At 42.4% G+C, this 13,576-nt stretch overlaps 1 protein-coding gene across 1 annotated transcript; it reads left to right on the forward strand.

Moving 5' to 3' along the window:
* The first annotated feature begins 1,517 nt into the window (after positions 1 to 1,517).
* LOC120835842 (immunoglobulin-like and fibronectin type III domain-containing protein 1) lies at positions 1,518 to 13,576 on the forward strand. Its single transcript, XM_078092870.1, has 21 exons — positions 1,518 to 1,585; positions 4,258 to 4,621; positions 4,772 to 4,871; positions 4,974 to 5,000; positions 5,140 to 5,173; positions 5,267 to 5,462; positions 6,861 to 6,974; positions 7,066 to 7,228; positions 7,318 to 7,590; positions 7,719 to 8,033; positions 8,598 to 8,722; positions 8,866 to 9,007; positions 9,119 to 9,412; positions 10,326 to 10,502; positions 11,051 to 11,179; positions 11,319 to 11,627; positions 11,839 to 11,924; positions 12,015 to 12,207; positions 12,331 to 12,627; positions 12,925 to 13,251; positions 13,366 to 13,576. The coding sequence occupies exons 3-21, from the start codon at positions 4,835 to 4,837 to the stop codon at positions 13,368 to 13,370; spliced, it is 3,243 nt and encodes a 1,080-aa protein (XP_077948996.1). The 5' UTR covers positions 1,518 to 1,585; positions 4,258 to 4,621; positions 4,772 to 4,834; the 3' UTR covers positions 13,371 to 13,576.

Here is a 13,576-nt window from a genome sequence, read left to right on the forward strand (position 1 = left end):
AAGACTCGGTGCATTTTATACATCCATTAAAATATGGCGTTGCTGGTTTGTTGGCCTGGCATCACTAACGTGGGCGATAACAACAAGAACCGGCAAAATACACTCCTGCTATGTGTACTACTGCTGGTACTGCCACAGGCACAGCGGTAGAAAAAGAAATCCTGACCACATTTAGTGTATTATTCATCAAAAGTTCTGCAGTGACAGTGCAGAACTATGAGTCCCTGTGAAAGAACAAAACACGTGGACGGACCTGCGATCACGCTGTAATACGTCAAAGATGTAAACCGTGTTACATATTTCAGTCACGAACGGGCCGTTAACAACTGGCTGCCCATGACTAACAAAGCGGTTGAGCAGGAGACAGTAATGGATGTGTGACACATTAAAACAGTAATATAAACATCTTGCTGGTTTGTAGATGATTAAGGTCTGATATTCTTTTGGTCCTTAAAATCACCGGGGCTTGTAAAAATACTTATGGTCCTTATCTTGATATACAGCTCCTTTCAGTTCTCATTAAAATCCGTAACAGTTTTCACGCCATTGCCATCAGGTGATACTCGACCTAAAGATTCTGTGTAAATGGATTCAACTCTCGGGTTTGTTACTTAATTGATGAATCACGGTGCTTTCTAGCCATCCAACATAAGAACACATCCACATGATCGCCCAGCACAGCCAGTTTAAGTTTACTTCCAGTCTTTTTGCCGTCAGTCGACAACCAGGCCAACTATGCGAAACATCATTTTTAAGATTTACGTATTCGTGCGTCGGCTCAACAGTTTGATTGTGAGGCATTCCGCCCCGCGGCTATGTTTGGAGCCGAGGCCGTTAAAGCCACTCGACTCCACAGGCAGAGTCAGCCGCTAGGTGGAATTTCACATTCCACATTTACTGTGTCCCAGCTCGTCTCCAAGTGCCGGCTAGCGTCACGCGGGTGTGTGGGTGTGTGGTGGGCCGGGGTGGGGGGGGGGGGGGGGGGGGTGGGGGGGAGGGTTGAGTCGTCCCCGCATCGACAGGCTGACGCCACACGGTAACATAATTAGTTGAACATTCGTATGAAACCATGTTGAAGATGATAGAAGTAATTGTTGCTATTTTCTGACATTTAGTGAACACATAGATTTTGAGAAGATAATTATTAGTTGCAACTATGTGAGACGTTTTCATGAAAAAAACACAATTTCCCGACACCAAAGTGTTTTTGTTCAACTTGCCTCAGCACTCTTTTTCCCTGAATTAATTAAAAATACTCACTGTGCAAAACACATTAGCAGCAAGAACCTTTATTGCAAATAACTCGCCTCATTAAAAATGTAAAAATGTAGTTCTAGATTCACCATTTACATCATACTTTCTGGTTTACAGTCTTTAAACACCAGAGTTTAAAAACGATTCGCGTTTGGATACGATTCGATGTCGGTCATGAAAATTGTGACGTGATACACTTGGTTTTGAACACGGACAAAAGAGAACCACAATCATCACGTGTCGTCTTTGTGTTTCAGCCAGAAGAGAAACTCTTAGTAACCAAACAACACGGCAATGAGTTCAAAAACCAACCAGGACCCAAAAGCCGCAGGTAAGTCTGGAAAGTATTTATTTATGTCCCTTCCGTTTTTTGTGCAAGGACATGCGGTGCGGTTGGTATAAATTGTCTCCTTGTTAAATTCCACGTATTTAGCAAACAACTGGCCGAAGGAGTTATGGGTATTAAAATGGCATTTATTGTAAATATTCTTTGATTATCAACAGTTATTCTGCTGATTCGCTGCCTGGATTAGAACACTTGTGATTCAACATGTCATCCTGCAAAAGAGTGCAGGATAACGCAGACGTAACACCACACCGCCAACCCAAAATACAACCTGAAAATGAGTCCTTATCCCCTTTAAGCCTTTTGCAATTGTTTATAACGTTTTACAGACTAGTTAATTAAGAAAAATCCCTTCCTTTATTCTGCCATGGCTTTGCATACAATTGTAAAACATGAAGAGGAAGAAATAAAAAAACAAAGCAGAAAGCAAGATACTTTGAGCTTCATTTGCCTTCAGAAATACTGCTTCTTCAAAAAGAAGTGTGGTCCATCACAAATAAATATGAAGCACAAGAAACGTATGAATCATTGTATAACTCTGATAAAAGCTCTGACAGGGTGTGAAACTATTTACGCTCATTCTAGATTTCTCCTGTTAGTGACTCAGTGTGGATCTGCTTTAAACAGCCGACAAATTCACACCGAAAGTGTCCTGAGTACTGCCGGGAGTGATCGGTGTGCTGAGTCAAACGACGGAACGCTGTCCTACCAGACTTGGATTATGTGTGAATCAATACTCGAGGAGGAGCAACAATCCCGCCTGCATTTAGATGATATAGTGTACGAGCGCAGAGCCGTCCCCCGAGAGGAGACACGCGCAGCTCGATGAATATTCAACATATAAGGTCTGCTGTGGAAAAGTAATGAAGAATGGGTCACCTAAAAGTTACACACATTAGAAGTAGTGAAATAATAAGTCAACCCTTGAGGTTACTGTATGTCAGGAATGGCAAATCGTGTATTTCGGGAGAAAAAATAGGACCTGGTTCCGCTTTGAAGTTCACCATCTCGGTGCATTCTTGCACGTTTAAAAGGAATAACTGCGCTTTCTTTTTCCCCGCCGAAACGCGGGACATATTTTAACTGCCAGTATCTACGAAATCAAACAAGTTGAGGATCTGACGCATGAAAACACTCACATGCTAAAATGATTGATGGATACAAAAAACGTGATTTAACTACTTTAGAAACATTGACCAACTAAATCTGGTCAGACAACAAGGACCGAATGTAGAGGCTTAAACGAGATTAAAGCATACTGAATAACGCGCTGCTCTTGTTTTGTTAATGACCGTAAGGGGAAATGAAGACCTAGCCAGCTTTAGATTCACTTTAACAATCAGATCTGTAGCCTCTAACGTCGATCTATATATTCTCTACCTATTTTTCCAGCTGAATCAGTTTGGTGTCCCGGAAAGATCACTCATATGACAAACTCCTTAAAGTGTTTCTTTTTTTAAAATAGATCATATTTAACGACAGTGTGGGCTCTATGGTAGCTCCGATTGCCCGATAAGGTAGCAGGGGGGTGGGGGGGGCGCTTAGCGAAGGGTCAATTGTAGACGGCTTTTTTTTTTTTTAAATGGATCAGAATGGGCTTCAAGTGTGGATATGCACGAGTGTCGCATAAACCCGAACATGGTTGTGAACATCCAACAAAACCAGGACAACAGATGTGGTCAACGTGGCTCAAAGAACCGATTCTTCCATCAGCAGTGAGGTCTCGTCGCACGTTAAGGCCCGAAGGTTGAATGAACCAATGGGAGTCGTTACGACGCGGGACGCGCTGGTGCAGAAACGGGAGTAACTGAGTGGGAGTTTTTCATTTCAACAGCTGTTGGATCAACTTACTGTCGGATGCTGAGTCAGTTGAAATCCAAGAGAGGAATAACATTGACCAAATGTGTCAGCTTCCATCTTTTATGTGCCATCTGCACCACGGAGGCAGGGCGGGGGGGGGGGGGGCAGTGCTGTTAATTTCCCTTGTCATAATATAATGTACTTACCTGATTTTCTATCATTTATACAATAACTTTATGTAGCTTTGTCCAGAATACATCAGCACAAGTTAAAATTCGTTTAACTGCAGATGTGGCCGCTGTAATGACTGACCAATCAAAGGGAAACACTGACCTCTTGTGAAGTTCTAGCTTAACTGCAACCAACTCATTTGTGAAGGGACCGTTCTTCAAACCTCGGATATAACTGATGTTTACGGTAATGTTACTAAAAGCATTGACCTGTCAAAAACGTGACTGGACTTTATTACTCAGTCAGAGGAATAACAATGTGGTTGTCAGTGGGATGGAAACCGAGTGCTATAATTTCATACTAGGCCATTCCAGACAGCGGCACAATTTAAAGTGTAGCAGGGAATAATGACAAAGAGGAGCAGCCGCATCGAGCCGTTGGATGAAGAGCTGCAGGCTGCAAACATTCAACTTCTCAGCGAGGTAACAAACCACTCTCGCTGCTCGCAGACCGAACGCCGTGTCCAGCATGGGAATCGGATCACTGTTGCTCACAGAAAGATAGAAACACTCCTGTAGGATTAAACCTTTATTTTTGGGACACGGGTGTCGCCGTGTCAACCAGGACTGAACTCTTACGGATCGCACGCATTAACGAGTTCAACTGTTGTTCTCTGGGTTCGACAGTGGCCATCCAGAAAAGGTCAAGGGTCCCCGGGGTGATGATCACCCAGTATGTGGAGTCACTGCCTGCAGGGAAGTCAACGCCCGACTTCACCCGGAAACCAATGGCTGCGACCACTCAAGAGGGCAAGCGACAAAACCCGCGACAAACTTTGATTACGACAACGTAACGAGACACCGTCTACAACTGTATCGCTGCCTCGCTGCCTTTGTTTTTTGTTTTTCAGGGAAAAAAATATTCTTCAAAGCCGTGGTCAGCGGAGAGCCGGCGCCGGCCGTGACGTGGGGCCGTAATAAGGGCGAGGTCGATGACCCGGAGAAATACAAGACCCGATACGACGGAAGAGCCCAAGAGCACATTCTAGAGGTGAGAGACTAAAGGAAATGCTCTTCACGTATCTCACATACATTAAAATCCCCCTTCCTGTAATTGTTTTTACACTGAATTATTGGGATTTGTTCTCAACCAGAGACAGAACTTAAAAGATGTAATCTCGTGATAATATCGCTCCACCAGATTGTCAACGTAAAACCGGACCAGGCCGACACCTACAAATGCTTTGCCACCAATGAGTTCGGAATGGCTGTTTGCACTGCGGCTCTCAATGTTATTGGAGGTAAAAGACTAGATCATGTTTGATAAAGGTTAATCAAATTAAAATGCAATATACTGGAGATTTGACAAATCACTAAGAATTTATTGTTGATTTTTTCCCCAGGTGGTCTGAAGAAGAAAGCCAAAGAAGGTATTACATTTATCATGTTTATGTAGAGCCATTTATAGAATTTAATCAAGGGTAGGGTATTTGCAATGAAAAAAAAAAACCCTGTATCTTATTTTTTACTCACAAATTGATTCTCATTTTCTGTCACCAAATGGCGAAGCACCCCAAGATTTCCGAAAAATGCTAAAAAAAACGTAAGTTGAGGTCAGAGTTCATGTGTTTTTGTTTTTTGTTGTCACTATGCAGTGCTTCATATGTCATAGTTCACTCCATCTTTCTCCTTTCAGTGTTGTCGTCACCCGAAAGAAACAGCTCCCGCCAAAAAAAGAGGGGGAAATTGATCCTAAGCTCTTGGAGCTGCTTATCAGTGCACCAAAGAAGGACTACGAAAGAATCTGCTTTGACTTTGGTGTTTCCGACTTTCGCTGGTTGCTGAAGAGACTCAACCAGCTGAAAAAAGAAAGGAATGACGAGCAGGCAAAGGTACTGTACTGCATGCACTTTGTGACAACAGACCATAAAGTTTATATCAGGTAGTTTAACCCACAATTGCTGGTGAGGTTTTAAGGAAAGTCGCACATTTTGTGTGTATAATATTAACATTTATAAAGTGTTTTAAAGGTGGAATAGCAGACCTGGTGGCCAAATATCATCTGCAGCAGAGCATCTCGATTATTGTTCTGCCAAGGATGCCTCACCAGATAGAGAATACACTTCTAATCTATGTCAATGAACAATACAAGAGGAATGGGCTAGAAAGACACGATTCAAACATATTTACAGGCTCTTTGTCGTCTTTGAAGTCATTTACTGGAAATATGTTTCATTAATAATATAAAATAGATCTCTGCAGAGATTACTTCTTTTTCAAGTACACACCTGTTCCTTAAACAAAAATGAATGTTGTTTTTCTTTTACATATTAGATAATTATATATACACGTTTATGTTCCTTTCAGGCTTGTTCAGCAGATACCTCTAACACCACTTTAATGATGCGTTGTACACATTGAAGTGTAGATACACACAGCAGCAGATAGAAGTAGAAAGGTGCACTCGGAGAGCGGATCAACACCATCGAGCACTACTTTTCTATCTGATAGACTGTGTGCATTGTGCTCTAAGGCTTCAGAAAACAAACTCAACAAGCTGTTAGGTGGCCAATGTCAGACGGTTCTATACAATCTTGCAAAAAACAGAAATGAAGCAACCAAGAAGTCAGCAGTGTGTGTACTCGTAGATCCATTAGCTATACATAAAGAAAAAATAATAAAATATGCAAACGGTTTGTGTCGTTTGTCTTTGGCTGATTGATTCTCAGAAATATGTGTACTGGTTGTAACGGAAATGGAAATAAAAAGCAAAGAACACATTAAAAACGCTTTAGTTTGTTTTACCCGCTGACCTTATTTCATGCATTAATCAAAGAGCCATTAAAAAAACATTGATTTCGAGACAAAGAAGCGGTGAGTTTTAGAACTCATTCCCGCGTCTCTGTATTGTATAAAAAGTCCATGGCTCAGTGGAGGAGCCGTGCGTTGATCAATTAGACTCCTCATGGGCAAGCGGCACCTCGCATAATGTAGTGGTGAAGCTTTTTGAATAAAATAGTCGGACCATTTACCAATAGGGATGTCAAAGGAAAGTTAAACTACCGGATGTCTGAAAAAAATAAACATTTACGGTTGCAAGGGGACTGCGCATTGGAAAATCATTTGGAGGATTTCTTTCCCGAGGTTTGTGTTGATCGGTTTGCCCAAAGGCACGCCAGTTTAATGCATCTTGAGAACATTTATGCTCCATTGACGGCCGAGTATGGTGAAATGTCATAGATTCAGCAGTGAAAAAAATCGGACATAACATTTCACTTTCTCTTTTTCAGGTCGTAGAGCAACTGGACAATGTGAAACAAATAGAGGTCAAATCAAACGGGAGAGCTGAGTTTGGCTTCGACATGTCACTGCATGACCCCAACAGTGCAATCAACTTATACAAGGTGAGTTGAACTGTAAAAAAAAAAAAAAAAAAAGAAAGAAAGAAAGAAATGGAAATAGAAAATCTAATCGAAGCACTTTTCTATGAAAAAGGACGGGACAATGGTTCCATACGGAGACGATGAAAATTCAAAGCACAGCCTTAAGACCTCAGGGAAAAAATATGTTTTCAGCATCAAAGATCCTCAGCCAGAAGATGCTGGATTTTACCAGGTCGATGTTGAAGAAGCAAATGTCCTTTCAACTGACTTTCGAGGTAAAAATATAACTGGTGCAACTGTAAGCAAACCGGATGGCAGTTGATGCACATGCAGGAATCCACATCCTCCCTCCCTCCTCCCTCAGTGCCTGCTGTGGAGTTCGTAGCCAAGATTAAGGACGTGACGGCCTCCGAAAGTGAAGACGCCATCTTTCAGTGTGTCTTGTCAACACCGCTCAAAAGAATCACCTGGTCAAAACAGGAATCATCACTTGAACACGGGGACAAATATGAGATCACTGTCTCGGAGGACAATCTAATTCACACGTTGACAGTTAAAAACTCTAACGAGGAGGATATTGGAGCCTATTATGCCATTGCTGGTATACAATCCAGCTGTGCTTCTCTAAAAGTGGAAGGTGGGACATCTTGTATTTAAGCTAAACGGATCTATGCATTACTCTCTGCTTGATATCTGAATGAAATGGTGGGAAAAAAAAAGTTATTCATTTGTTACCCCTACCTGTATATCTTTGCTGTAATTCAGCTGATCTGAATGATAAAAGACACAAGGACACCCAAAGAGGGAATCAGGATGGCCTGAATAAACTTGCACTGGAGCAGCAGGCCCAGCAACAGAAAGACGACTTGGAGGCAGCCAGACGAGCTGGAGGGGATGGAGACGGGTCTGGTGATGGTTCCGGAGGCCAGACGGATGGAGACAATGGAGATGATGGTGGCGACGGCACGAATAAGAACCTCCTGACAGAAGGAGATGATGATGAAAATAAAGGAAATGATGGAGATGATAAGGAAAAGAAGCAGGGACGAGCTGGCCCTTTGGCTCCCGACACAGTTGCAGGTAAAGTCATTGCATTGTGCGAAGGCCGAATAAGGAGATCTATATAATAATAAAGTGACACAACGTTGTCGTACTGCCCATTCTCAGCTGAGCTCTCTAGAGCTGTATTAAGGAAGTGTCTTCAAATTATTCCAAGCCATCGGACTGGAGGTTTGACAAGACAATGCAGTTGGTCCCACCATAAAGTAACATACATGAGAGATAGTATGGGCCCAAGTAAAGATGATGGAGGCCTACTGTTTAAAAGACTTTTGAAGACTTTTTCGAATAGTACCCTGTGGAGTGACTACATGTCAGATGGATGCAGGAAGTTTTTGGCTTATGCAACAACACATAACTCACTAACTAATTGGGCGGCAGAAAATGAACTGTACAATATTTATAGTAGTATCATGTTTCTGTAGCTTAACAATTATAAAGGACTTTAATGATATTTAAATATAGCGCAGTGCCGTATGTTGACCACTAGAGGGTGACATTCTTATATTTACCAGAAGTAAAGAACACGTTAAATAAACAGGCTTTTTGATGATTTCACAATGTTCCCTTTGTTCCTACTTGCAGATCGCGGCGCTCAGTTCATCTGTGGACTGTCGGACACTGTCGCTAACATCGCGCAACGGACAGAGCTCTCCTGCAAACTAAGCAGCGAGGCCACTGAGGGGCGTTGGTATAAAAATGGGAAGCTGGTAAATCAATTATTTTTAGAGGATGTTGAATATAGAGGACTACTGCCATCTATCCTGGCATGCAGAAACTGTATTAGTGCATTGCTTTGTTTCATTTGTCTGAATGTTTGTGTGATGGATATTGAATCTTTTTACCTGAAAAGCTGACCAATGAGGATGGGGTAACAATTATCAAAGACGGGGCCTGTCACAGGTTGGTAATTGATTGCTGTAAAAAAGATGACGCGGCTGTGTACTGCTTTGAAGCCGACGGCCGTAAATCCGAAGCAACTCTTAACATTCAAGGTCAGAAAAAAGAAAAAAATCAATAACATAGTTTGGCATTAATTGATAAATCATTCTTTGAATGAAACGCTTTGAGCCTTTTGACGAATACTTTTTTCTCCAACATTAAAGATCCCCCAATAATTGATGAGGATGCGCTAGGAAAATTCTCAAAGGCAGTCGTTATAAAGGCAGGTGAAAATGCAGAATGGAAGATGCCGTTCTCAGGTGGGGCTCCGATGACTATACAGTGGTACAAGGATGACGATGAGCTTTTGCCCGCTCTCAATGTGAAGATCGAAACATCCGCTAATGAGAGCAAACTACGCCTTGTTAAGTGTCAGAGGACAGATGGTGGGGAGGTCAAAATAAAAATAAAAAATGAATTTGGTACGACGGAAGCTATTTCCAAACTTATCGTGCTGGGTGAGTTGTCAAAAAGAGACCCAAGTTTCCATACGAGAGTTTTTCCCTGTTTTCCCTGTACAACCTTAGTTTCATTTCATCAACAGACAAACCCACGCCCCCACAGGGGCCGCTGGACGTTACAGAAAGTGCCGTGACATCGGTTGAGTTTCAATGGAAACCACCAAAACACAGCGGTGGATGCCCAGTCACAAGCTACACCATAGAACGCCAACAAGTCGGGCGCAATAAATGGACGGATCTCGGTGAGATCCCCGGCAGCATCTTGAGTTACAAAGACTCAGATGTGAACCCCGGAAGGAGATACTGCTACCGGATCAGAGCCAAGAACGCCGAAGGCGTCAGTGACCACCTGCAGACGGGGGACATCGCAGCAGGCGTCTTGCGTGAGTCTTTAGCTTTAGCTTCACTCTGGCTGTTTAACAAGAGAGAAACAAGCAAAGAGATGAATACATTCATTCAATCCAGTTTAATTTGTTTCATGATTTCATTTTATTTATTATATATATATTATATATTATTATATATATAACAAGAGGATTATCATTTTGAGTGCATTTCTGATGCTTGCACTGGCTTTAATCATTTGCCGCGATGGAAAACCTTCTCAGAATGCATCACGGAAATAATTTTGCATCAATTAGAGGAAATTTCAACCTCATCCAGCTCCCAGAGGAGTTCACACAAGTGTAGATGAAAACAGACACCGAGTGTATATCCAAATTAACAACAAAACAAACAACTCTTCTAGTAAATCACGCTATACTTTTCAGACATTTTTTTAACTGTGCTGCTGTACTTATTGGCGATTAAAACATGGTGTCCTGGGGTTGACATGTTTTAATTTCATGGAAAAAGAATGAACAATAGAACATTGTAACATATGACAGAATACGTCACGTTTCCTCCACAGGCTATCCCGGATCGCCAGCACCACCACAAGTGGTCAGCGCCTTTAAAGATTGCATCAATCTGGCTTGGTGTCCTCCATGTGACACTGGAGGAACCACTATTGTGGGATACAACTTGGAAAAGAACAAGAAAGGCACAAATTACTGGAGCCTTGTAAATCAACAGGGGCCCATTACAGGTATCCAACTCCTATGGTTGCAAGCTACAGAATAACCAGTGTGAATATTAATGGATACTAATGATGGGAATCTTCACTTGCCTCAGAGAACGGTTTTATTCAGAAAGAGCTTTTAAAAATCTGAGCACATCTTTTTAATACCAGTATTTGTGTTAACCACCGCAGTACATTAGACATTGGACATTAGTAGTTTTGTGATGCTTGTCCTTTCAGCCAGCATGTACGTTTTTTCAGCCCAACATTGTTGAAACGGGGCATATAATGTTGGTGGCCAGAGCAACAAGTTAGCGGACTGCAGAGTGCTGTGTTTCAAAACAGATCAGAGGCGATCGGAGAGAAACGAGTGCTACATTTAATGAACGCAAAACGCAGCTCAACTCAAACTGAGTAAAAAATTAAAACGAATATGTTCTGCCACTGAATTGATGCAGAATTGTTGTCAGCATCACGATGCAGCAGAATTGAGAAATATACATCCAACGCACTCGCCGACAGAATTAAACAACATTTGTAGTATTATGACAAAAAAAACTTTTCTTTTTCCACAGATACAAAGTATGCAGTGACTGATGTTTTTGAAGGGGCAGCATATGAATTTAGGGTGTCTGCTATCAACCTATCTGGTGCTGGAGATCCTAGTAACCCGTGTGACACAGTGATCGCAAGAGATCCAATGAGTAAGCCGGTCGCACTGGATTCTTGTCCCCTATTGTCGTTGTTTCCACTATTCATGTATCACGCTGTCTGTACCTCTCTGTTCAACAAGCATGGAGACGTTGAGTCGATAATCTCCCTCAATAACTTCTACATTTTCAGAACCTCCAGGCAAAGTCAGAGACCTGAAGTTAACATCCTCCAATTATAGCAGCTTTTCACTGGCTTGGACTAAACCTAAAGAAATGAAAGGGGTGGAGGATGAAGCCCAAGGCTACTATGTGGAGATCAGACCAATAGAAAACATTGAATGGAGCCGTTGTAATGCCAACCCAGTTACTCTAACCTCCTACACCGTGCTTGGCTTGAAGGCAATGGCCTGCTACTGGGTGAGAGCCATTGCCACAAATTATGGAGGCGATGGAGAACCTCAAGGATTTGACACTTATGTCATTGCCATGCCTCCTCCTGGTAAGATTATTTGTCCACATGGTGCGTCCATTCCGGGCTACTGTAGAAACACACAGCGTTTGCTTCAACTGAATGCACAATACAATACAGCGCAGACAATCAAGAAGGAAATCCAAGAATGAGAAGATGATCTTAAGAAAGATGTAAGGCTAACGCTCTTGTATAGTTACGAGAATCTGAACATTTATATTCCAATCTCTGCCCTTCACAGTAAGGCCAAAGTTTAAAGATCGCAACATGAAGAACTTTGTAGTGGTACGATCCGGGAACACGGTCTGTCTGAATGTCAACTTTGAGGTATCGTGCAAGACGTTGTCCTCCTAAAATATTACCTGTGAAGGTATATAATCCAAATAGCAAATGTATATTTTACCTTACCAACCACAGGCCTCCCCGCTGCCACACGTCTTGTGGCTAAAGGATGGAACTCCAGTGCCGAGACATGTAACTATTACCAACTCTGATAAAGGTTCTCTCATGTTGATCACCACATCCGAGCGGTCTGACAGTGGCATCTACACCATTACTGTCAAAAACATTGTGGGCCAGGAGAGCATCAATGTTGAAATCAGAGTCACAGGTGAATCTTGGTTTACATTGCAATGAACTGAAGAACCTTGCCGGGATTTGCACGATCTGTTTGTTGCAAAGTAGATACGCTTTTGTAACTTGACCAATGATGTCTCTGTAAATCTGGATTTAGATGATCCAAAACCTCCAGGTCCAGTGGAGCTGGATCAGAACATCCCAGGAACAGTGACTCTGTCCTGGATGTCCTCTCCAGACGAGACGAGGGATGACCGACTCCACTACATGGTGTCCAAGCGCGATTCCTTCCGTTGCACTTGGAGGACAGTGGCTGACAACCTCTTCAACAATAAGTTCACAGTTGTCAATATTTTGCCTGGACGGGAGTATTACTTCAGGGTGTTTGCTAAGAATGACATGGGTCTTTCTCCACCTTCCGAGGCCCCTGTGTTTGGAACCATGAAGCAAAAAGGTTGGATTCCTGGGCTGAATCACACAAGACAAATGAATCCATTCTCAGCTACCTCTACTCACTGAATGGTGTTTGCTCAGCCAAAGTACCAATTCTGGTTCCTGAAGAGGTTTCCTCAGGATAACACTTAGATTCTAACTTGACCTTTTGTTGTATAATCATATTAAGAATATATATAACAACAAAGCATGGCCTGGATGCTGTCTAAAACACTGTATTTAGAAATGGAATATACTCCACCTCGAATAATTACGGCTGAATATGTAACCCTAAACTTTGCGTGTCTTTTTGTTCCAGGAAAGTTCCAAGTTGACAGGCCTGAAACAAAACCCCTTGACTTCCAGTCACAACCATCATTCCTCGTTCCCCTGAAAGCGCGCACGGCTCCACAGGGTTACGAGAGCCACATGAGCTGCGCAGTCTGGGGGGATCCGGCTCCCCGAGTGACGTGGTACCACAACAATATCAGCCTGAGCACAAACACCAACTACCACATCCGCAACGTGTGTGGCGTGTGCTCTTTGCTCATACTGACGGTGGGACCCAAAGACTACGGGGAATACAAAGTGGTCATTGAGAACAAACTGGGGACAGCAGACTCCTTAATGACACTGATTGTCAGAGGTATTGACATTTAACGGAGGTTTAAATTAGTAGTTTCAACCCTGATGAGACATTTGAGTGAGCAGTCAGTAAATGAATCAAACTGAGTGTCAGTATTTTCCTTTTTTTTTTCAGAATGAAGAAGAGTTGCAGCTGAGCACAAGATTTCGAGTGTGTTTTAAACCAATTAACCAAGAGATGCAGTGACAACTCCTGCTTGTTTTAGTTACTTCATTTCCAGCGAGTGTGATGTACCAGTATTTAAACACATATCTTTAGAAAGCGCCCTAAAAAAAACGTGTGTGTTTTGGGAATATATTCTACTATTAAACTTGCGGCTATTTCA

Source organism: Gasterosteus aculeatus, chromosome 17 (genome assembly GCF_964276395.1).
Source record: "Gasterosteus aculeatus chromosome 17, fGasAcu3.hap1.1, whole genome shotgun sequence".
Lineage (NCBI taxonomy): Eukaryota > Metazoa > Chordata > Actinopteri > Perciformes > Gasterosteidae > Gasterosteus > Gasterosteus aculeatus.

Bases quoted from the DNA above. Each gene is read 5' to 3' on its own strand.
- LOC120835842 (XM_078092870.1), top strand. From the start codon at position 4,835: ATGGCTGTTTGCACTGCGGCTCTCAATGTTATTGGAG. The intron at 5,001-5,139 runs GTATTACATTTA...CAAATGGCGAAG, and splicing joins GAAGAAGAAAGCCAAAGAAG to CACCCCAAGATTTCCGAAAA. The intron at 5,463-6,860 runs GTACTGTACTGC...TCTCTTTTTCAG, and splicing joins GGAATGACGAGCAGGCAAAG to GTCGTAGAGCAACTGGACAA.